Genomic DNA, 25,293 nt, shown 5'->3' on the forward strand with positions numbered 1-25,293 from the left:
TATCGGCACGTGTAACTATAAATTTTACACGATACATAAAGGTCCGTGTGTGCATATAAATAAGCCTGGGTCCATAAACAAACGATTTGCAGCGCCATCGGCAAATAACGCTGTTTAAACTGAAGCGTGGGACCAACGCAGTGGCCTGGGGACCCACTGGTGGCGGTTATGAATATGACCCCATAAAAATTCCATGCGTTTCGTTCTTACTCAGCTGTGACGTTCAGACTCTTACAAGTGATAAAAATGCGACCATGGTAGCGCCGCTGAAGTTAAGTCACTACTACTTTACTTATATGTATGACATCCCCCGAAGCTATATAACTGACGCTAATTAGAAGCTTCATTCTTCTGAAAACATTGTGTGGTCCTTTGTAAATAAGTACGCGTAGGTATTCATGATTCTTACGTAGGTAACTAATTCTAAAAGTGGGTAGTTCGAAAAACTCGCGCGGCTAGAAGATGTTGATGTCAACTTTAGCCAGTCTTCTCCGGGACCACGGGCCACGGGGACAACGCCGTCCTCGAAACGTCGAAGGTAAATCTTAAGACTTAAATACGCGATTAAGTCCCGTTGTACAATTTAATAATGTGTAAAAAATCATGAAAGTTTAAATCAGTGCTGCAGTGTAATTCTAAAAGTTTTGGTATAATATTGTTAGTGTACCAAAAACTAAGTTTTTCATTTTGCATAGTAAAGGTTACCGTATAGGTTGTTGTTGGTTTCGTCTTCAGAAGTTTCAGATAGGACATTGGACACAAATCATTGATGACAAATACCTATATTTCAAATATTAATTTTAAGTATAAAATATACTTTTGCCAGGAGGCGTAAGCTTCACTACATAGTATAAAACAAAGTCGCTTCCCGCTCTCTGTCTATCCCTATGTATGTCTAGATCTTTAAAACTACGCAACGGATTTTGATGCGGTTTTTTTAATAGATCAGAGTGATTCAAGAGGAAGGTTTAAGTATAATTTGTTTACCCGTGCGAAGCAGGGGCTGGTCGCTGGTTAGTAATTTAAAAAAACTCATAATATTATTCTCAAAAAGCGTTGCTCCACGGACCCGCGCTGCCAGTGGAGCCCCACATGCAGCTTAACCTAAATAAAGGGCGTTCAAACACGGCGTGAGCCCGCGCCGCCGCCAGGGCTTCTGCATCTGTTTAATAGTGATTATGCAAGCCCGATATTATATATTACCTATATAGTCTGGAATACCCGGAATGGAATTTCGGTAAGGCGCAAGTAGGGTCCAACCTGAAATAAGCGGCAGATTTCTGCAGCTGACCTGTCTCCACACGCATTGGCTTGCCTTTCCTGTGGGATAAGACAGTGAAGCCGAGAGGGTACTGCACGTGCTGGGTGTAGTGTGCACGCACACTCTCTCACATGTACCCTATATATACAGGGTGGATTTTCTTTTTGGGTCAGTGAGGGCAGCTACCAGATCCCGTGCTGCTACGAGAAAACGGTCTAATAAGACCTTACCGCGATTTCAAATTAATGAAGATTGGCTTTTACAGATTTTGGAAAAAACATACAGGGTGCGAGAAAAAGGTCATTTTTGACAAACCTTTTTTTTTGATGCCAATCGATCCCATTCCTATTAAGGATCAAAAGCTTGTATGGAACCAAAAAAAAATTTCCGGCTAGAAAAGCCACTAATCGAGGAAAACTTTTCCCATACAATTTGTATGAAAATGAAAACTTTTATTTTTCACATGCTGTTTTTGTATGCCAATCGATTCCATTCCTATCCAGTATCAATAGTTTCCTAGGGGTCAACTTACGGTAATGTACTAAAAAGCCACAAATTAATAAAAACTTTTTCCATACATTTACTATGGGGAAAATGTGAAATGTTATTCTCAATTTTCTATCTCCCCCATCAGTCCTACAGCAATGTCTTCATACAGTATTATGGTCCTTAAATGTAACAGGACTGATTGGCCAGATAGAAAAATGTGAATTAAATTTCACATGTTCTCCATAGTAAATGTATGGAAAAAGTTTTCTTTAATTTGTGGCTTTTTAGTACATTACCGTAAGTTGACCCCAAAGAAACTATTGATACTGGATAGGAATGGAATCGATTGGCATACAAAAATAGCATGTGAAAAATAAAAGTTTTCATTTTCATACAAATTGTATGGGAAAAGTTTTCCTCGATTTGTGGCTTTTCTAGCCGGAAATTTTTTTTTGGTTCCATACAAGCTTTTGATCCTTAATAGGAATGGGATCGATTGGCATCAAAAAAAAAGTTTGTCAAAAATGACCTTTTTCTCGCACCCTGTATGTTTTTTCCAAAATCTGTAAAAGCCAATCTTCATTAATTTGAAATCGAGGGAAGGTCTTCTTAGACCGTTTTCTCGTAGCAGCACGGGATCTGGTAGCTGCCCTCACTGACCCAAAAAGAAAATCCACCCTGTATACCCTAGCATAAGTATCATAGATCAGAATAAACCTATACTCCAGAGATAATGTTTGTCTTTACGTCCCACACCACATGGCGATCCTGCCAGGATCCCCATCCCTGCGTTTCCTTAATTCTGTCCCAGGCGGTGTAATGTCTTACACCATAAGTAAATCGTCTGCAATAGACGTTAAGGCCACAGCAACCTTATCAGTAGAAAAAGGCGACTTTAAGAGACAGCGGCGACACATTTTTGCCCAAGCTGTATAGGAGACCCTTCTCTTTGTTCAGTCATTTACTAGGATTTTCAAAAAATTAATATGTATATTCTCGTATCGAAATATTACCACTATACTACAAAAACACCGGCCAAGTGCGAGTCGAACTCGCGTTCCAAGGGTTCCGTAGATTAAGCCCAAGTCACGCTTGACTGCACATTTCTAATAGGTTTTCTTGTCATCTATAGGTAAAGAACTATTTTGTGTATTTTTGTAAAAAATTTAGACCCAGTAGTAGTCGGACAGACGCGAGGTACTCTTGAGGTTCTTTTGAGGTACGGAACCCTAAATATAATTACAAATCCGAAGTGAAAGAACGTTTATTAGAAATCATCTAACGGTAGAAGTATAGGACAAAAGAGAGTAACAGAAAGAGAGCTACTGCGGTGTCAGGGCTGACGTGGTCACCGCTGTTGCAGTGGTCCTGAAACAAAATGTAAATATTTAAAAACTGGAAGCCAGGCATGGCTCACTCCGCGATTTCGTCGCGTCGCTCTAAATACCTACAAGTACATGCGGCGCACACCAATTTTGGTGTCTAGCCACATGATATTAGTTGCCGCGCACCGCTACGGAACGGACGCGCTCGCGCTTGCGCCACTTAGCGGTCATATCTGACGCAATAGAAGCGTTTTGTTAGAGAATGAATCTTCTGTAGGTACAGTCGCCATCAGATATATCGGAGCGGCCAAGGTGCTCACAAATATCTGAGCACGCCTCTATTGTCAATTGATGCATGAAATGCATTAGAGTGCTTGTTCAGATTCAGGGATGTTGCGAATATCCGCATCCGCATCCGCAACCTCGGAACTTCCGCATTATTTTCAACACCCGCATCTGCATCCGCATCCGCATAAAATCGATGCAGAGTTTAATGCTGATGCGGATGTGGAACAGGTCGGTACATTAGCCAAAAAAACCTATTAGAAATGAGCAGTCAAGCGTGAGTGGGACTTAATATACGGAACCCTTGGAACGCGAGTCCGACTCGCACTTGGCCGGTTTTTTGAAATAAAAGTTACTAAAATGTAATATTTGACGTTTTTTATGTATCTATCTTGACATCCGCATCCGCGGATGTGAGCCTTTAAAAATCCGCATCCGGATTCGCATCCGCGGATGTCAAAAAATCGGCATCCGCAACATCCCTGGTTCAGATATTGTGAACACCTTGGCCGCTCCGATATATCTGGTGGCTACTGTACCTAGTACTATTATTTATTCTGTGACCTAGCTAAGATGACAATCGTTAAATAACGACGCTAAAGCTTTGGATTCCTCCGAAAACGGTGCCGTCATATTACGGCCGCTATATAGCGTTGACTGACGTCACTAGAACGTTGTCTATGTAAACAAGATGGCGCGGTTTCCTAGACGGCGTTACGTTACGTTGATTGTCAACGTAACGTAAGATGACGGCCGTCATGACCTTGTCGATAGTTTCGTGAACGTTTTATTAGATAGCGGTGACGCCATTTTGGAATAAATGACACGAGATTTGAATAAATGATTCCGTACTACGATTATTTTCCTTGTCTGATGATATTTCATCCTCCAAGTGAATTATAGATGATCAAGCAAATCTTGTCAGTAGGAAAAGGCGCGAAATTCAAATTTTCTATGGGACGTTATCCCATCGCGCCTACATTTTTCAAATTTGCCGCTTTGACCTTGGTGGATGACGGTGTGTTAGACGCCGTGGTACTTTCCACATGTCGCCACCGTAAAGACGGCCGTCTTTTGCTGCCGCTATATGACGGCCGTCATATGACGGCACCGTTTTCGGAGGAATCCAAAGCTTAAGCATGGAAAAAATCCTGCATTGACACGCCATTGTTTATCTTTATCGCACGCGCATGTATGCTGTTCCGCTCCCACAGTATAGCATTGACCGCCGGCATCGTCGACGGAACAGCAATATAAGTGCTTATGCGCGTGCGACAGAGATAGGGACAGGCGGGACTGGTGGATCAATGTACGAAATTCCTCGTGGTAAGCGTCATTTCTTTAAATGTTGTCGCTTTCTAATAAATACGAATATAAAAATAACAGATAAGGACAAACGGCTATTATTTAAACTGTTTGATTTGACATATACTTATGAATAACGGTGTCCGGACTATGCGACACAGGTACTTGCGCCGAATTTAAAATAATCGCGCGATTTTCAATCATTCACGTGGTTATTTGGACTAGAATGATGGAATCTAAATGAAGTACCTGCTCGTGGCGTCTCGTGCGTTTACCGTCGAATAATAGTTCGTGCGCGCCATTATTTGTTTATACGCTGTTTGCAATGGAATGAAATAGGCCGCAAATAGCAAGGTATAGTACGAGGTTTATACGAACCTAAGCGAATATCTATGATTTTAAGACACATGCCTTTTAAGAAGCATCCTACCCAGTCTACCCACAGAACACGTACATATGGTCTGTCAGTCTGTACCTACTTACAGTGAAGCATTGGCACACAGTCTCCAGATGGTCACTGTTATCCGCGCGGTAGCACGCCTTTTAACTGGGATCCTACCCAGTCTACCCACAGAACACGTACATATGGTCTGTCAGTCTGTACTTACAGTGAAGCATTGGCACACAGTCTCCAGATGGTCACTGTTATCCGCGCGGTAGCACGCCTTTTAAGAGGCATCCTACCCAGTCTACCCACAGAACACGTACATATGGTCTGTCAGTCTGTACCTACTTACAGTGAAGCATTGGCACACAGTCTCCAGATGGTCACTGTTATCCGCGCGGTAGCACGCCTTTTAAGAGGGATCCTACCCAGTCTACCCACAGAACACGTACATATGGTCTGTCAGTCTGTACTTACAGTGAAGCATTGGCACACAGTCTCCAGATGGTCACTGTTGTCCGCGCGGTAGCACGCCTTTTAAGAGGCATCCTACCCAGTTTAGCCACAGAACACGTACATATGGTCTGTCAGTCTGTACTTACAGTGAAGCATTGGCACACAGTTTCCAGATGGTCACTGTTGTCCGCGCAGTAGCACGCCTTTTAAGAAGCATCCTACCCAGTCTACCCACAGAACACTTACATACGGTCTGTCAGTCTGTACTTACACTGAAGCATTGGCACACAGTCTTCAGATGAGCACTGTTGTCCGCGCAGTAGCACGCCTTTTAAGAAGCATCCTACCCAGTCTACCCACAGAACACGTATATACGGTCTGTCAGTCTGTACTTACAGTGAAGCATTGGCACACAGTTTCCAGATGGTCACTGTTGTCCGCGCGGTAGCACGCCTTTTAAGAGGCATCCTACCCAGTCTACCCACAGAACACTTACATACGGTCTGTCAGTCTGTACTTACACTGAAGCATTGGCACACAGTCTTCAGATGAGCACTGTTGTCCGCGCAGTAGCACGCCTTTTAAGAAGCATCCTACCCAGTCTACCCACAGAACACGTATATACGGTCTGTCAGTCTGTACTTACAGTGAAGCATTGGCACACAGTTTCCAGATGGTCACTGTTGTCCGCGCGGTAGCACGCCTTTTAAGAGGCATCCTACCCAGTCTACCCACAGAACACTTACATACGGTCTGTCAGTCTGTACTTACACTGAAGCATTGGCACACAGTCTTCAGATGAGCACTGTTGTCCGCGCAGTAGCACGCCTTTTAAGAAGCATCCTACCCAGTCTACCCACAGAACACGTATATACGGTCTGTCAGTCTGTACTTACAGTGAAGCATTGGCACACAGTTTCCAGATGGTCACTGTTGTCCGCGCGGTAGCACGCCTTTTAAGAGGCATCCTACCCAGTCTACCCACAGAACACGTACCTACATATGGTCTGTCAGTCTGTACTTACAGTGAAGCATTGGCACACAGTCTCCAGATGGTCACTGTTGTCCGCGCGGTAGCACGGCTTTTCAGACGGCAACCAACCGCAACCACGAGTTATACGCACATCATTCTCGCGTCGCGTGTGGTAAACTGAAACGGAAACATGTAGGTACATATTGGTATATTTATTTGTTTATGTAATAAATATATATAACTTTATTTATTAACTGAAAACATATATCGTTTGGGAATCCTTAATTTAGTTTTCAGTCGCCATAGTCAATAGCCTAGTAAGGCCGCCGAAAAAATTTTTTTGTGAATAAATCAAACTGAACTCAATGAGGTCGCTTTGTTTTATCAACTATAGGTAGTTCCTAAAGTCATTTTCGGTCTACAATCTATATTTTATTGCATACCAACTTAATATACATACCTATAAATAAAATATGATGACGATGACATCGATGACATCGATGTTTTTGAATAAAGCATTTTCTATTCTATTCTATTCTATAATATAATTAAATAACTAACCTATAAAACTTAAAAACTAAATCTAAAAATAAATAACTAAAAACTATTCCCCTGCGGCATGGTGCCGTAGATGCTGGCAGCATTTCCTTGCTGTATCGCGAGGAATAATAATAATACTTGTTCTTTATGCGAGGAAGCTGGCAGCTCTACGATCACCGGTGGCATCTGCTATTCTATACTTAATCATCAGATCAGCTCGATGTCATCATAATATTGCTTTGCCGTACATACTTTAGATAGCAAACCTGGGGCACGATTTATTTCTTAGGGCCACATTCACTATTCACTAGCCCGGGGTTAACCAGTTAAACCTGGAGTTGCCATGGTTACCAGTACAATTTGACACTGAGTTTAACTGCTTAACCTCGGGTTAGTGGGATAGTGTAAGTAGCGCTTACACTACAATTTTAAAATGTATAACTCTCTAGTAACTCCAATTGAGGGGGGATTTAAATCTTCTCGGGGCAGAGGTGTAGGGTTGGAGCCGGTGTAACTTTATTTGACGTTCATAAGCGCATTGTAATTATGCCTACTTGAATAAACTATCTTTTATATTTTTTATTTTATCTTTATCTAACTCACTGGTCTGCACAATCTTCCGGCAAAAGAATTGGACTGAGATGGGCTGCGGGATGGCCGCTGCGCAGTCCACAACCGGTATGATGCGCCCGCGTATCTGGTGAAAGACATTTTAAAATAAAATACAGGTCAAGTGCGAGTCGGACTCGCGTTCCAAGGGTTCCGTACATTACCCAATATTTTTTACACGTGATATATTTTTTAAATTAATAACAAAGTTATAATAAAAGTAACCTAAAATTAAAACTAGCTACAGAACTAAAACTAATACCTAAAAAAATATTAAAACTTAACCTCGTGCTGCCCAATGTACATTAGGATGTACACTCAGTTTCGATGGAATGTCAACCTTAATTAAAAACACAGTAGGTAGGTATAGCAATTCATTTGTCTCGTAAAATTTTCGAACAAATGAAATTCAACCTAATTGAAAACACAACAAGATTCTAACTTCCTTGGCTATAATTTTAACCTAGCCCAATATGTATAGATGCTATTAGGCTAGATCACCCAGGTCCGATCTCTGTGGAAGGGTTCCCACAAGGCTGGCTGCGTTCCCCCTTCGGATGGCTATGCCGATCCGTTGGGCGAGGAACGAGCCAGCCCTACGGTCCCCGGTGACCTCGAAGATTTTTTTTGACAGCTGCCGAGCTAGTTTATGGGTCCCTGGGCACCACGGTCCCGAGGTTTCGACTGCAAACATTCCGTACATTACCCAATTTTTAATATTGTATTTTTTTATGTGGAACGTGAATGAAATGTCTTTAAAAACCCCTAGGGGTCGGATCAAAAACGAAGTAATTAAGTCCGACTTACCCTTGACTACACATTTCTAATAGGTTTTCCTGTCATCTATTTTGTGTATTTTTTTTTTAAATTTTAGACCCCTACTGGGATACCTTTCGGAGATAAAGGGGGAGGGGGAATGGTCGGACAGGCAGACAGGCAGACGCAGGAGTGATCCTATAAGGGTTCCGTTTTTTTCCTTTTAAGGTACGGAACTCTAAAAATGACACTTCTGTGGACAATAACGCTGTCTTACGAACGCGAAGAGGCGCGGCGCGGCGCGGCGGGCCCACGGCGTTCGCGTTCGCAACGACACCGCCCACGTAGGACACTTCTATAGGCATCAAAGGATTAATTCACCCCGCGCTGCATCGCTTCGCTTCGCGTTCGCGTGTTGTTCGCCTACGTAGTACGCTGCGTAATACAATATTAACTACTCTAGTACATACCTCTTCTTCGATCTCGTTAGGGTCGAGACAAGCGCTGTTGTTGGCGCTGTTGCAGTAGTAACATTGGATTGCGGACGCTGAAATATATTTATTAACTTCATTATTAAAGGTTAACTGGAAGAAATCCCTTAAAGGGATTTTATATATAATACTGACACATAATTTCTGCTTATAACCGTTGAAGGTAGGACCCTCAAATGAAGTAGCTCCGTGTAAACGGCTTTAACAATTTTGAACGGTTTCGAAGACTAAGCTAAATTTTATAATTAATTTTACGGTTTAACTCATTTTTTAGGGTTGGGCTAAAGGGTAAAAACGGGACCCTATTACTAAGACTCCGCTGTCCGTCCGTCCGTCCGTCCGTCCGTCCGTCCGTCCGTCCGTCCGTCCGTCTGTCACCAGGCTGTATCTCACGAACCGTGATAGCTTAGACAGTTGAAATTTTCACAGATGATGTATTTCTGTTGCCGCTATAACAACAAATACTAAAAACAGAATAAAATAAAGATTTAAGTGGGGCTCCCATACAACAAACGTGATTTTTGACCGAAGTTAAGCAACGTCGGGCGTCGGGCGGGGTCAGTACTTGGATGGGTGACCGTTTTTTTGCTTGTTTTGCTCTATTTTTTGTTGATGGTGCGGAACCCTCCGTGCGCGAGTCCGACTCGCACTTGGCCGGTTTCTTTTTTATCTATACGCAATCATTGCAAATCGATCTCAGCACTTAGTCCTTGAAAATGGAGACGTAGTTAACCACTTAAAAATATTTCGCGCGGTAGTAAACCGTTTAATAATAGGATGGCTCACAAGTTATCTGTGGACTGTGTTGTTGTTTGTTCAGACGAAATAATACTCACATTTATACACTAATGATAAAAACACTAAGAGCACGGCGATTGCAGAAGTTTTGGACTGCATTTTTCACGAAATCTGTAACATATTGTAAAGTTGTAAAAATACCTGTTAAATTAAATAAGGTTTATAAGGTAAATGTAGTGGTGCTCGACGCGGTCCTAGTATATGTCATCTTGAAACTTAAGTCATTGTCAATAGAGGTGACAGCATGGTGTCATCTATTGGGCATTAGCATGTCGAGCACTAGTACGTTTACCTTACTAGACACTAAATATTTTATTTATTTTAATTTATTGGGTTTTCTTTATATATTCCTAATCATCTCATCAAGAATTATCAAGTTAAGGACTCACTTAAATAAAAGTAAAAACTTTACCCTTAATTTAGTTAAATCATTTTCTAGTCAATTTGTAAATCCGGTTAAGGTTATTTCTTTTACCCCAAAATTTACTTTTTAAAAGGGTATAATTTAACATTTATGTCACGCGAATGGTAAAACCGAGATCTAAAGTTACATTCCTAGTAGCCGCGTTACTCATACTCATACTCATTTATTAGTAAAGTCATTTAAAAATCATCTTTCAGTTTTTCATTTTTTTTTTTTAGTCATTTATTTTTTTGTAAAGTCGTTATTGCGGCTAACATAGATTGAAGCTGCTTAAAGCTTACTAGCGGTCTCAGCATGGTTCCATTTTTATCGACTATCACTATGCCCGTCACTTTCGCACTTACATACTTGTTAGAACGTGACAGGCATGGTGACAAATGATAAAAATGCGACCGTGCTACTAGGGCTGGAATTTTTTTAAATTGTATTTTTTTCTTAATTACTCGTAATGCATGTTAATTTTAAGATGTAATGTTTTGAAAAGATGTGTCCCGCCGAGTTTGCTGCCGGTCCCATATTGGGATACCCTCCTCCAATTAAGGGGGGATTTAAATCTTCTCGAGGCAGTGGTGTAGGGTAAGAGCCGGTGTAGCTTTGTTTGGCGTTTATAACCGCATTGTAATATGCGTAATACTTGAATAATAAACTATTTTTATCTTATATAAAGTTTGGAAGTTCTAATTAATCTGTATTTTGTATTTTTTTTCCCTTATTTGCTCGTAATGTATGTTAATTATAGATGTATTTTTTTTTTAAAGATGTGTCCCTCCGAGTTTGTTGCCGGTCCCATATTGGGATACCCTCCTCCAATTGAGGGGGGATTTAAATCTTCTCGAGGCAGTGGTGTAGGGTAAGAGCCGGTGTAGCTTTGTTTGGCGTTTATAAGCGCATTGTAATATGCGTAATACTTGAATAATAAACTATTTTTTATCTTATATAAAGTTTTGTAGTTCTAATTAATCTGTATTTTGTATTTGTTTTCCCTTATTTGCTCGTAATGCATGTTAATTATAGATGTAATTTTTTTTTAAAGATGTGTCCCTCCGAGTTTGTTGCCCGTCCCATATTGGGATACCCTCCTCCAATTGAGGGGGGATTTAAATCTTCTCGAGGCAGTGGTGTAGGGTAAGAGCCGGTGTAGCTTTATTTGACGTTCATAAGCGCATTGTAATATGCCTAATACTTGAATAATAAACTATCTGTATCTTATCTAAAGTTTAGTAGTTCTAATTAATCTGTAGGTTTTCATGTCGTCATTAAGGGCCGGTACAGACGGACTGCAGCACGGAGGCAATTTATATGGGAACCCCACGCTAACTGCACACAGACCGCACAGTTTCCATACTAATTGCAGCCGGGTTGCAGTCCGTCTCTGCCGACCCTAAAATCAACCTTAGCATGAAGTAATCAATCTGTTTCTATTGTGATTTCAAATATATATTTGACTTTATATCTGGGTGTATTTCAAAAATATGGGATTTTAAATACAAACCATCTATTAGGTATACGCCAAATTAATATAAATTATGAAATAAACATGATGTAAGATATGTATATTTATGAGTCTTTACCCATTTAGTAATGTTTTAATTAAATCATTCTAAGATTCATGACCCAGAAACAGATTAGGGGTCCGATTTATGACCACTTAGCATAATATACACATTAAACATTAAAGCCTCTTAATAGACACTGAAGACGATTGCCCTTGCTCCCTAATGCTAAGGTCACTATATATTTATGTTTGGCCAGTTTTTAAGGGTTTGGTCTTATCAGAAATCAAGAACTAAGTAGGTACTCTCCGAATTCCTATAATATCAGAAACAGGATTAGACTTAGAGTACTTACTTACTTACAAGAATCCTTTTATCCCAAATTATTAATTAAAGAGTTACTGTACCTATTCTAATAAAATTATTTTTCTCCAATATGCTCGGAAATGTTCACCTTATTGTAGCAAAAATAGTACAGGAAGTTCTACGTTATTGTCAAACTCTAATTTAAAAAAATCAAACTATCGCTGTCCTGTTCTAGCGGACGGGAATGAAAAAAACACTACAGTAATAACTTATTACTGTAGTGTTTTTTACTTTAAAAAAATAAAAAACGCAAACAGCCAATTATTAAAGCCGCGAGCCGCGTCTACACGACCCGATCAGCTATCATTTCAAGCTATAGGATAGAGTGAGATAGTAAGATAAAAGACCTTACTTGTCTCGTTCTTACAAGACCGTTGTGCTCATGTATGATCGTGCGAATACTGCTTAATAAAATCAAAGATTATTTTTATATTTTTTTAAGGATCTCATCCGTGTACATAAAGTTTATATAGTTTGTCAAAGGACTTTCTCATTTCAAACATAGACAGAGAGAATCATACGATCTTTGTCTTACACTAGTACTAGTACCCAAAAGAAAAGGATGGGTATAGTTTTCCTGGTTCTTACTGACTGACAAATTGGTTTGACCAACTATATTGCACAATTATATTGAATGAACGAATAATGAATGGTACTGAATGGCAGAATAACTTAGTGCCCTTAACTTTTAAAAATTAATTTTAGAGGAAATTGTAATGGAAATTGTTTTTGACATTTTTGATGTGAAGGTTCGATTTGAGTCATGCTTGATGCTTAAATAATTATTATTTTACCTTATTTCCTCGCATGTTTGGAGAAAAGCACTATATATGCCTCGGCAGGAATAGCAATTCGTGGATTCGTCTTCTTTGTCGGACTCCGCTTCGCGTCGTCCGACAAAATCGAAACTCATCCAGGAATTGCCCTTTCCCGGCCTCTGCAATAATGTACTATTAATTATTGCAAAATAATGAGGCAGGCCTTAGGTAATGCCAGTCTTACAACGAGTTCCTTTGGATACCGTTCAACTTTGTCATCAGACCAGCATGAGCATAATTCATATACAGGGTGCTTCCTGTAACAGGAGCAATAAATTAAACTGTAGGCAGTACTCCTCAAACTGACCAACATTTGTTCAGCAACTTTTGAAAATAACTCATGTTTAGATTTTTATTACACTTTAAAGTTTATTCTAAGACGCAATGTATTGCAAATGTTGTTATGTTTAAAGCGTGACAAGCAACGTCAAACACACTGATGTCAGCGTACATTGAAGGCAATATTTATTTTGTATGAAAAAGAGGAAGTCTAAAGGATTCATAATTTTTAAAAGTTGCTGAACAAATGTTGGTCAGTTTGAGGAGTACAGCCTTTAGTTTAATTTATTGCTCCTGTTACAGGAAGCATCCTGTATATTCATCGGAAATAAGGATGTTCACCAAACTTTAAGTCAATTATTCACCGTGAAGTGGCTCAAATTTAACTTACCAGATTTTAATAAAATCTGTATATAGGTAAAGGTACAAAATACAGAATGATGTAAATAAGTGTAAAATCCGATTGCTTTTGACTTAAAAATATTGAACCAACTATTTTTGAGTTATTATTGTTATAAATACACGCACATTATCACTTCTAATTTATATTCATACACATTATGCTTGCACAAAATATTTCAATGTCTATTTTACAAAAATAAGTAATCATACTCTTGTGTTTTATTATTATTTAAGAGTCCCCGGCAAGCTCGGCCCAATTTCAGTTTCGTTCTCATTTTAAAACTACCTGTTGGATTGTAATGAAACTTTGCACATACAATGACATGAAGTATATAGTATATAGGTAGTTCTGTAATTAGTCTATACTGCTCCAGTTTATAAAACAAACGAAATAGAGCAAAAACAAGTTTTGTACGAAAAACTTAAATTCGCTGTATTTTTTTAACTATGGTATCTAAAGCGACTTAAAGTAATTACAGGATTAGATACCTTATCCTATTGTAAGTACAAAGTTTGAGTAATATATTATATAGCTAGTAGTTTTAAAATGAGAGCGTAACTACGTTTGTATGGAGAACGCAGCTTGCTGGGGGCTCAAAAACAAAGGACAACGGTTTCACTCACTTGATGAAGGACCCCCGACGGGCCCGAAACATGTCGCCAATAGCGACTACAAGTTCAAGTGAGTAAAACCGTGGTCGTCTAAACACTAAACAGTTTAAAATATGTCTCACGAAAGTTTAATCTCGAACACTTACTTCGATAAAATTGGAACAACTACTAAGTTCACCGGTCGACACAACACAACACAGTTATCGTGGATTCACTAGCGTTTGTTGATTCGCACAATACATATGTACATACTTACGCATCGCTCAGTCGACCGCACCCTCTTGATACTTGATACCAATCATTTATTTACAAACAAGATATATACAGTGGTATTACTAAAAGAATTGCGAAAAGAACTGCATTGCGATACAGCGATGAAATGTCGCCAGCATCCTTGGTAAAAATGCCTCAAGGGCCTATTTTAGATTAAGCTATTTTTTAATTTCTTGATACCTACTATTCATTAATATTCTAGAAATGTAATGGTACCTATTGGTACACGATTTTTAGGGTTCCGTACCTCAAAAGGAAAAAACGGAACCCTTATAGGATCACTCGTGCGTCTGTCTGTCCGTCTGTCACAGCCTATTTTCTCCGAAACTACTGGACCAATTAAGTTGAAATTTGGCACACATATGTAAGTTTGTGACCCAAAACGGACATGTAACGTAAACAAATGAATTTTAAATATGGAGGCCACTTTTGGGGGGTAAAAGAGCAAATTAAAAAATAAAGTCTTTCTAACTATATCGTGTTACATATCAAATGAAAGAGCTCATTTTGAGAATCTCAAATATATTTTATTTATAACTTTAAGATAAATAGTTTAGCAGTTATTCAAGAAAATAGGCAAAAAATGACCATTCCCCCCTTTATCTCTGAAACTACTGGGTCTAAAATTAAAAAAAAAATACACTAAATAGTTCTTTACCTATAGATGACAGGAAAACCTATTAGAAATGTGCAGTCAAGCGCAAGTCGGACTTTAAGTACATACTTTTTGATCCGACCCCTACGGGTTTTTTAAAGACATTTTACCACAGAATAACTAATAGTACTACCGATTTTACTCACTTTTCATTAAAAAAACATATTGTTAAAAATACATGTAACGTAAAAAATGGATTTTAAATATGGAGGCCACTTTTGGGGGGTGAAAGAGCAAATGAAAAAATTAAGCATTTCAAACTAAAATGTATATTTTTTATAATTTTAAAATAAATAGTTTAGCAGTCATTCAAGAAAATAAGCAAAAAATGACCACCCCCGCCCCCCCTTTATCTCTGAAACTACTGAGTCTAAAATTTTGAAAAAAATACACTAAATAGTTCTTTACCTAAAGATGACAGGAAAACCTATTATAAATGTGCAGTTTTTGATGGGTTTTTTACTCACTTTTCATTAAAAAAACATTGTTAAAAATTGTGTAATGTACGGAACCCTTGGAACGCGAGTCCGACTCGCACTTGGCCGGTTTTTTTTTCCAGCTATACTCTGCGTAGTAGGTTTATAGGCCATACTGAACAACTTTTATTATGGAACCACAATGCCGAAATCGCGTAATAAAAATTGATCTAATTTCTATGACACCATTTTTTTTATGTACCTAAGCTTTATTGCACAATACATGATAGGACAAACGGCGGACTTAATTCCGTAAGGCATTCTCTGCCAGTCAACCATTCAAAATGTTTACAAAAAGGCCAAGTAGAGACAACTGGACGCGTGGCCAACTTGCCAATCGTTTACGCTCCGTAGCGAATGACACGCAACTGTCACTGTCGCACTAATATGAGAGTGATCTAGAGTACGCTACGCTACGCCACAGCGTGAACGATTGGCACGTTGGCTAGGTACCCTGCAGTCATTCATTTACAGTGTACTCAGTATGTTTGGTTGAGCTACTCGTACAAAGACACATGGTTATTGTCTCTTATCAGTAACCTTTGACATTCGCAAACCGTGACAATTGGGTTATTTGAAGTCCACTATCACTAAACGTGTCTACAACTGTCAGTGATAAAGTGTAATACCTAAAGTAATAGTCGTAGTTATAATTAGCATTGCTTTCACTTCGTAGTGTGTTGTGAAATTGACAAGTTGCATCTCTTATCTCAATATGTTAAACGAAAGTGAAGAGACGCAACACAACAACAACGAAGTGTTATAAATAAAAATAAATGTCTTTATTTCAGAATATTAAAAAAATCCATAAAACATTGTTAGTGCCATTTGTACATAATTGTATATCTTTGTGCAATAAAGTTTAAATAAAAAAAACAACGGGTTGCACTCGGGGAGTACCGGCAGAAGTGAAAACTCAATGACTAGTGCAAAATGTCTGCAGCACTATGTATAATTGAGGTTAGCGCCATCTAGCGTTATTTCGTCGCATTACTTGGAACCCCTAAGCACATCACTGTTAGTTCTCGAGTTATATTAATACCAGTTAGAGGGAAACTCACTAGATGGCATTTAACAACAAAGAAAAACTCAATGACATTGAAGTAACAGTTTTTCGATCAGGTCACGTGTCCGTCTTATCTTACGGTTACGTGATACCTGTTCCGAGTTTAACATTTTTTGCCCATCACAAAAAGTGCACAGCGCCGCTAAAGAAGTTTTCACTAATTGTAATATGTAATTGTTGTTGCAGTTCCTCAGTTGTTAACTTGTTACGTAAATAGAATCCTTCCTTGTCACCTGATACAGGCTGTAGGGCTTCGGTCCAGGATTCCGGTGCACTAACACTTGATACTTTACTACATTCATTAGTATTTGTTTTATTGGTATAAGTAATAACATGGAAAAAAAAATGTTTTTTTTTGCACGGGTTGCACTCCGGGAGTGCCGGCAGAAGTGAAAACTCAATGACATCTTACGTCTTACGTCTTACGATCTCGCGAGTTTAACGTTTATTCCCCATCACAAAAAGTGCACAGCGCCGGTAAAGAAGTTTACACTTCAAAAATGTGTACTATAAATACATAAGTTAGCCAAACTGCGGAGCAGTTCGGTAATTGGCGCTGAGCTCGCTCGTTTTATACTTAGGTACAGCAAAAGCAAAAGTAGTTTGGTGCCTATTCCTTGTTTCGCCTACGTTGATTTATAATCCCTCGTTAACGATGTATTTTTACGAACAAAATAAATTCTATAAACTTTAATCAGTTATCAAGTGAACTTAATGGAAATTTAAAAATTCTAACTCACTAATGTTACATGAATAATGCTCAATGCTTATATTTTGCAGTGATTTCTTTGAAAAAATACGTCTTATTTCACTATTAAAATGTCACGTCAAGCTAGTAGGTATAGTTTTTAGTAGGTATTTTTTTGTTGCTCTGGAATTGCAAAAGTAACAATCGTATGCCAAAACTTTTGCAAACAGTTCGATATCTCATCGTTGACAAGTTGCCTGTATTTGCATTTCGATTTGTGTACTTTGTAAAGAATAAAACTTGGATGATTTTTCTTTTCCTTGGTAAGATTTCTTTCTTGTTTAAAATTGCGTATGATACACGTGCTAGGTTCTGTTCAACCATTTTCAAAGTGACATGTCTGTATACGGCGCTATATCACTACATAGTATAAATAAATTGTATTAAACAATGTCGCTTCCCGGTGTCTTTCCCTATGTATGCTTAGATCTTTAAAACTACGCAACGGATTTTTATGCGGTTTTTTGTAATAGAGTGGTTCAAGAGAATGGTTTATGTTATTTTGTTAACCCGTGCGAAGCCGGGGCGGGTCGCTAGTTTGCTTGATAAAATGAGTACCTAACGTCGTTCGCCGCCACATTGTTAGAACGAATAGTTAGTTATTCGTTAATTGCTGTTAAATGCGCGATCAATCGAGACCACTTGACTTATTAGACCAATAAACAAGGTAGTTGACTCCGACAATAATTACTTCCGCCCGTGTTCTTTCAAGAACAAGCGGGCTACATAAATTGGAAATTACATTATACTCGTATTACTCGTAGTCACAGAATGTCAATCATACCATTCTACATTCTTGCACCAAATTAACTTTTTGATTGTTAGTTTCGAATGTATTCGTACCTATTGTCAGCATTTTCAGTAGTATTAAAAGACAGAATTAAATGTGCCACTCTCGTAGACTCCATGAATCATCCATGTCACTGGCTCACAGGATACAATTTAACAATCTAATTCACATTATATTTACACGCTATGAAACAATGTTAAATTTTGACAATTTTTGCATCGATGTGTTCTAAGAACTGTACATTCTTTTCTCAGCCGCTGAAAGATATGTCCAGTTGTAAAAAGGATAATTAAATCTCATCGAAAATAGTCGTTATTGATCGGAGTATATGGCTTCGCAGTGGACACCTAACATATCGTCAATAGGTCTGAGTGCATTCAGCTAATAGCACAATTGCAAATTACTCCCACATCTAACACTAGCGTGTCACGCGGCGTTTCCTGGGGTAGTATAAGTTGACAATATTCATGGAATGTGAGAGGCGAAAACAAGTAAAAAAAATACAATTAATAGGTATTAGCCAAAATTAAAGTTAGATATATTGCAAGATTTTGTTACTATGGGCATAGTAATTAAATAAAAAGTAATAACCCGATTACATTAAATTTTTACCCCCTTATTCATAAACATCTGCTAACTTAAACAGCTGATGATCGTCGTTTCTCCCTCTCTATGGCATAACGACAGATAGGGACAAACGACGATCATCAACTGATTAAGTTAGCAGCCGTTTATGAATAACGCCATTAGTGTTTAACTTTTATTTGGGTCAATCCCTCTTATGAAAGTCGGTTAAAATGTTACTCAATGTATAATAAAAGGGTTAGGCGAAACAGTTGACACCTCAATAATTAAACCTACTTATTTAAAATCTAAGTTAATTTAAAACAAACATACAATGAAATAAAAAAATCAACACCAAACAGATATGCTACACTATATAGACTGTTAAATTCATAAGTTCGTAATCCTAACTTTTGACTTTGATGCAATCGGAGACTCCAAAATCGCAGGAATCTTTAAAAGTATCTTCAGATTGTTTCGTCGCATTTCTTTATGAGCGAATGCTTCTGAACTACTTTTGAAAATAAATATACCTACGTACCAACTTATCACTACCACTACATAGTATAAAACAAAGTCGCTTCCCTGTCTGTCTGTCTGTCTGTCTGTCTGTATGCTTAGATCTTTAAAACTACGCAACGGATTTTGATGCGGTTTTTTTAATAGATAGAGTGATACAAGAGGAAGGTTTATGTATAATTTGTTAACCCGTGCGAAGCCGGCGGGTCGCAAGTATTTTATAAATATCAACAGAACAAACCGCCTGTTTGATTACAGCAATACTAGTTAATTTCTAGTAAACCAAATGACCTTTTAACAAAGGTGTAGCAATTACTAACATTGCATCGACTAGTTGTAACCAAGATGTCACTAAATGCAGACAAAAACGAGCAAACGTTAAACAGTAAATATTTACTAGATTTCTACATAAAGGATTACAAGTATATAAGTCCGGAGGCGTTAGGTGTACATAAGAAAGGGATGAATAAATGGACCTACAAAGCGGTTGGTAAAGTGTGGGTGGTACAAGTTATTAGTGGGTTTAAGCAGTTGTTTAGCCAAGGCTCTTTACATGGAATAAAGTAAGTGCATAATTTCAATATTTGAGTCATCGCCATCATGTCATCAGTCGCGCCAGGCGCGTAGCCAACTTGCCAATCGCTTACGCTCCGTAGCGATCGAAACGCAACTGTCGCTGTCACACTAATATGGAAGAGTGATAGACACAAAGCGATTCGATAGCGAAGCGCAAGCAAAGCAATCGTCACCTTGGCTAGGCCGCCTGATGTATGGATGGAGTCGCGCGCAAGAACGCAACTCATAATAGACCGCCAGGAGCTATTATAATATCATTGGTTCAGAGCATCCTGAATAGTGGAAGCTTAACGCCGACGCGATAATTCTGTTGGGTTTTTGAGTATTCAAAATATCCAGAAATCCCAAAATATGTGACTGTTTTATTCCGAGCATTGAATTTTGTTTTATGTATTAATGTCAAGTAAATTATTTCATGCATAGTCCGATCCTCCGATCATCTATTATATTTCCCCCAGATATATATTGGATCCGACCTTCAGCCGCGCCGAGCGTCTCACCTGGGTTGCCATAATGATGATCAGCGTGGCGGCGTGCGCTGCCAACATCACACAACTGTTCCTCAAGTGGACGTCCACACCGTTTGTTAACGTCATCGACTCCCTGCCTTCGCCGGTGTGGGCGGTTAGTTCAATACACAGACAAGACATCCTCCAGACTGAGCATAGTAGCGCTACCCCCTCTGCCACAAATATACGGTAGTTTTACTCCATTTTCGAGTCAAAGTGTCTTTGTGTGACGTCCGTGTCTTTGAACGGACCAATCACGGCACGGGACTAGCTCACCTCGTCCCCCGCACCCCAGTATTTTTGGCAGCATCGGTTTCATGAAATATTGCTCTAAACTCCGCCTAGAGGATTCCTAGTCTATGGTTCAATAACTATAGATGGTCAAGCAAATCTTGTCAGCAGAAAAAGGTGCGAAATTCAAATTTTATATCGGAGGACATCCCTTCGCGCCTACATTTTTCAAATTTGCCGCCTTTTTAACCGACTTCCAAATCTCAAAGAAGGAGGTTATCAATTCGGTTGTATGTTTTTTTTTTTTTTTTTTTTATGTTTGTTACTCCATATCTCCGTCATTACTGGACCGATTTTGAAAATTCTTTTTTTGATTGTATGTATATGCATACAGATTGGTCCCGTTTTGGTCAAAACCCAGTTCTGATGATGGGATCCATGAGGAATCGAGGGAACTCCTCAAATCTTAAAGGCATACATATAGTGATTTTTGTGTTTTTATCAACAAATCAAGCATATACATTCAGAAACGTGACATTTGATGAAGTGGAACTGCTGATGATGATCAGAACAGAACTCTTCAACGACGCATAGTTCACGTTTGGCGATTTGTCCTCTTCGTTATGTTTGTTAAGCAAGTTAAGTTTTTAAGCCACATTTTTGTCAAGCTCGAGTTCTGATGATGGGATCCATGAGGAATCGAGGGAACTCCTCAAATCTTAAAGGCGTGCGTATAGAGATTTTTGTATTTTCATCAGAAAATCAAGCATTTTTATTAAAAACTGTCGCATTTGATGAAATGGAACTGCTGATGATGATCAGAACAGAACTCTTCAACGACCCATAGTTCACGTTTGGCGATTTGTCCTCTTCGTTATGTTTGTTAAGCAAGTTTAGTTTTTAAGCCACATTTCTGTCAAGCTCGAGTTCTGATGATGAGATCCATAAGGAATCGAGGGAACTCCTCAAATCTTAAAGGCATACATATAGTGATTGTTGTGTTTTAATCAACAAATTAAGCATATACATTTAAAAAGTAACATTTGAGGAAGTGTAACTGCTGATGATGACCAGAAAGAAACTCTTTAACGACGCATAGCTCGCGTTTGGCGATTTTTCCTTTTCGTTATGTTTGTTAAGCAAGTTAGGTTTTTAAGCCATATTTATGTCAAGCTCAAGTTCTGAACATGGGATCCATGAGAAATCGAGGGAACTCCTCAAATCTTAAAGGCACACGTATAGAATTTTCTGTATTTTCATCATAAAATAAAGCATTAACATTAAAAACTGTCGCATTTGATGAACTGGAACTGCTGGAACTGCTGATGATGATCAGAACAGAACTCTTCAATGACGCATAGTACATGTTTGGTGATTTCGAATTTCGACTTTGACTTGGACTGAGACCCGGACTCGGATCCAGATCCGGCCTCGTACCCGGATCCGGTTCGGACCCGGACCCGGACCTGGACTCGGACTCGGACCTGGACTAGACCCGGACTCGGACCCGGACTCGGACACAGACCTTGACCCGGAAAACCACTATGATACCTAAACTAAACAAACTACTATGATTACCTACCATAAAATGTAGGTATAAAGTATGATGAGGCCAAACCCCTCCCGCTCAAACCCCCGTACACCGCACCGCATGCGCCGTTAAGTGGGTTAGGTTAGGTTTGAACTGCTATCCTCACAGAACCGAACAAAAGTGGGTTAGGTTAGGTTAGAACTGCGAGCCTTACAGAAACGAAATGCTACTAGAAAAGTGGGTGGTTTTACCTCCTTTTCTACATAGCGCACCATCTACAATAATCTTTCACCGGGCCGCATAGAAGTCGGTTTTTTTTTCTTAAAAATTATTGTACTGACAAGACAAGATCTGCTTGACCATTTATATTTAGTCACTTGAGACAATACAAATACCTATGGCGACGAATTTGTATCCCTTGTTGATTTGTTTGTTGTTATCATAGTTAATTAATACTAATATTTATACTACTTAGGTCCCGTTTCCTAACGTAGTGCTATGTCCGCATCTGCACGTCAAGCTGTCTTATAGAAACGTAAACCGGTTCGATGAGTAAGTAAAAAATATTTAAGTAAAGTAAAAATGCACTTTTCGGTGAAGGAAAACATCGTGAGGAAACCTGCATAGGTACATCTGCGAAGAAATTCAAAGGTGTATGTGAAGTCCCCAATCCGCATTGGGCTAGCGTGGGGACTATAGCCCCAGCCCTCTCGCGCATGAGAGGAGGCCTGTGCCCAGCAGTGGGACGTATATAGGCTCAAATTATTATATATTATTAAAAATGCACATAATACGCGGTCTCGTCATATGATCTCTTGACAAAAAAGTGACGAGTTATGACGACAGTTTTGTCCGTATTGTACTGAATTTAATACGAAAATTTATGGGAATACATTCTTCACTTGTGCATACCAGTGTCGGTGTTTAAGATTTTCAGTAGAAACAAGGTGCAGACTTTGATACTGAAACGATCTAAATTCGTTCATAATTTCTGAGCAATTATCACATACTATCCTCCTAAGGCCCAGCCTAAATCTAAAATTTGCCACTGAATTTGAACCTAAAGTGTAGGAAACAGAGTTGATTTTGCGTTGTTTGAAAATTTAACGAAACAAAGCAAAAGCGACTCTGTTCCAATAGAATAAGATTTACATTTCATCGAACTGAATAAGTACTATAGGTAGTACCTTGGGCCTTAGGGAGCTATTCTCCCTTAACCTTCAGAAGAAGATGTAGTAAGCACGTGCTACATGTACCTCGATATAAACCAAGAAAAATAGCATTTAGCCATTCATTCGCAGTACAAAAGGCGTATTGTAAACTTGCTAATGGAGCCCTACAATAGCAGTAAAAAAATATACTTTAACATTTTGTTCCAAAAGCGGTAATGATTCGCCAGTTAAACTTTAAAAAATGTTATGCATTGTAATCAGTAACGCCATAAGGTTTTGGCGCGTGGCGAAAAAAAGCAGTCACAGTAGTAGTATATTTTATAGAATAATTTTATTGAAGTGAAAACTTCTTTAGCGGCGCTGGGCACTTTTTGAGGTGGGGAAAAAATTATAAACTCGAGACAGCGTAAGGCGATCACGTGACCGTAAGATTTAGATGGCCACTCGTTTAGATGGCATTTCAATCAATAAAGAAAAACTCAATGACATTACATGAAAAAGGTATCTTGTACGCCGTACGGGCTGAAATCCGAGCATCGCACAGTTACATTCTAACTTTATATCACTCAAATATAATTCAATAAAGCTACATCTTGATGAAGTCGCTAATAAAAGTGAACTCTAGTACTGGTGAATAAAACTCAAAATATCATGACCAAATTATATATTTAGATGCGAGGTCTGCAAGGTAACTTTACAATTTCTATTTGAATTTTAAACAATTAACGCTACAAATTTGAATTTCGAATTTTAAACAAGCTCACTGACCAGCAATTTCAGAACTAAAGTTTTTCAATAGAAAGGAGGATGGGTCAATTATACATAGTGCTGCAGACATTTTGGACTAGTCATTGAGTTTTCACTTCTGTCGGCACTCCCGGAGTGCAACCCGTTGTTTTTTAGGGTTCCGTACCCAAAGGGTAAAAACGGGACCCTATTACTAAGACTCCGCTGTCCGTCCGTCCGTCCGTCTGTCACCAGGCTGTATGTCACGAATCCTGATAGCTAGATAGTTGAAATTTCCACAGATGATGTATTTCTGTTGCCGCTATAACAACAAATACTAAAAACAGAATAAAATAAAGATTTAAGTGGGGCTCCCATACACCAAACGTGATTTTTAACCGAAGTTAAGCAACGTCGGGCGGGGTCAGCACTTGGATGGGTGACCGTTTTTTTTGCTTGTTTTGCTCTATTTTTTGTTGGTGGTGCGGAACCCTCCGTGCGCGAGTCCGACTCGCACTTGGCCAGTTTTTTATTTAGTAATCTTAGAATATACTTATTTTTTAAGCCCGGGTACGCTTATTTGATTGCTTAATACACATGTCAACTTGGCAATATCAATATAGCTATGGAACGTGCTATTCAGTCATCATTCGGCACGATTCAGTAAAATAAAATTTGTTGTCCTTGATCCTTACACGGATGCGTCTTTTAAAGATTTCTTCGAAACGCAACATATAACTATTATAGCCGTCTGCATTAAAAGTTCAGTGACCACATCACTTCAAACAGAGAGGGTTGCAATAGTTCTAAAATGTTCCGTTTAGAAGAAATCTTTAAAATACGCATTTACCTCAAGTGACGCATTTACCTCGGTTGACCTTAATAAATTAAGGTTAGACATTTTCCTAAGCCTTAATTCAAAGTCTAGGCTTCAACAGCGTACATTATTGGCGCAGTTAGTAGGATATATGTGACTTTACGTATTTCTCTACCCGAATTTTCTAAACTACTAAATATATTCGAATGGTTTAAGTGTAGAGGGGTTTTTAATTTTAATTCATTGTTGTGACATTGTTGATAGCTTGGAGAAATTCTTCGCTTCGCTAGTGTGTCCACAAATGAGCAAGGAAAACCGAGCCTTGGACGAAAGGCTCACACCTCAGCAGAATATGTTGCTGGAGAAATTTATATTACAGGTGAAAACATAAGGAATTTCAGTTTTGTCTCTCTTCATAGCTTGGGATAGGTCCCAGAGTACTGTGACTAGGGTCAAAGTAACAATAATATGAGATCCCTAGTAACTGTAACTGTGGCAAGGTACATCATCATAATTCTTAATAGCCTGGCTCTTGTCGGTGGAGTAACCGTGCCATTATCTCTCTGTCACTGT

General features: G+C 38.9%; 3 protein-coding genes across 4 annotated transcripts in view; 2 read left to right on the top strand and 1 right to left on the bottom strand.

The window, feature by feature from the left end:
- LOC134654625 (CAPA peptides) overlaps positions 1-25,293 on the top strand; it is a 193,575-nt gene that overhangs the window by 22,469 nt on the left and 145,813 nt on the right. The window lies entirely within an intron of this gene.
- Positions 3,001-14,256, bottom strand: LOC134654626 (uncharacterized). 2 transcript variants are annotated; one of them, XM_063510099.1, is made up of 6 exons: positions 14,214-14,256; positions 9,712-9,784; positions 8,855-8,931; positions 7,623-7,716; positions 6,532-6,656; positions 3,001-3,118 (listed from the first exon to the last, which is right to left on the bottom strand). In XM_063510099.1, the coding sequence occupies exons 2-6, from the start codon at positions 9,770-9,772 to the stop codon at positions 3,029-3,031; spliced, it is 447 nt and encodes a 148-aa protein (XP_063366169.1). In that variant the 5' UTR covers positions 9,773-9,784; positions 14,214-14,256; the 3' UTR covers positions 3,001-3,028. The 2 variants fall into 2 exon arrangements, with proteins under 2 accessions (XP_063366169.1, XP_063366168.1); XM_063510098.1 differs by lacking the exon at positions 14,214-14,256 and having other exon boundaries at positions 9,712-9,820.
- LOC134654618 (pickpocket protein 28-like) overlaps positions 19,437-25,293 on the top strand; it is a 34,079-nt gene continuing 28,222 nt past the window's right edge. The window contains exons 1-4 of the mRNA XM_063510084.1: positions 19,437-19,721; positions 20,193-20,358; positions 22,481-22,557; positions 24,985-25,099. Of these exons, the coding sequence (XP_063366154.1) occupies positions 19,504-19,721; positions 20,193-20,358; positions 22,481-22,557; positions 24,985-25,099 (576 nt within the window). The 5' untranslated portion in view covers positions 19,437-19,503. The remainder of the gene's footprint in view (positions 19,722-20,192; positions 20,359-22,480; positions 22,558-24,984; positions 25,100-25,293) is intronic.

This window comes from Cydia amplana, chromosome 15, assembly GCF_948474715.1.
Source record: "Cydia amplana chromosome 15, ilCydAmpl1.1, whole genome shotgun sequence".
Taxonomy (NCBI): Eukaryota; Metazoa; Arthropoda; class Insecta; order Lepidoptera; family Tortricidae; genus Cydia; species Cydia amplana.

Coding starts and splice junctions, on each gene's coding strand:
- LOC134654626 (XM_063510099.1), bottom strand. CDS start 9,772: ATGCAGTCCAAAACTTCTGCAATCGCCGTGCTCTTAGTGTTTTTATCA. Junction 8,932..9,711: donor TTTATCATTAGTGTATAAAT/GTGAGTATTATT, acceptor AATATATTTCAG/CGTCCGCAATCCAATGTTAC. Junction 7,717..8,854: donor CTAACGAGATCGAAGAAGAG/GTATGTACTAGA, acceptor GTCTTTCACCAG/ATACGCGGGCGCATCATACC.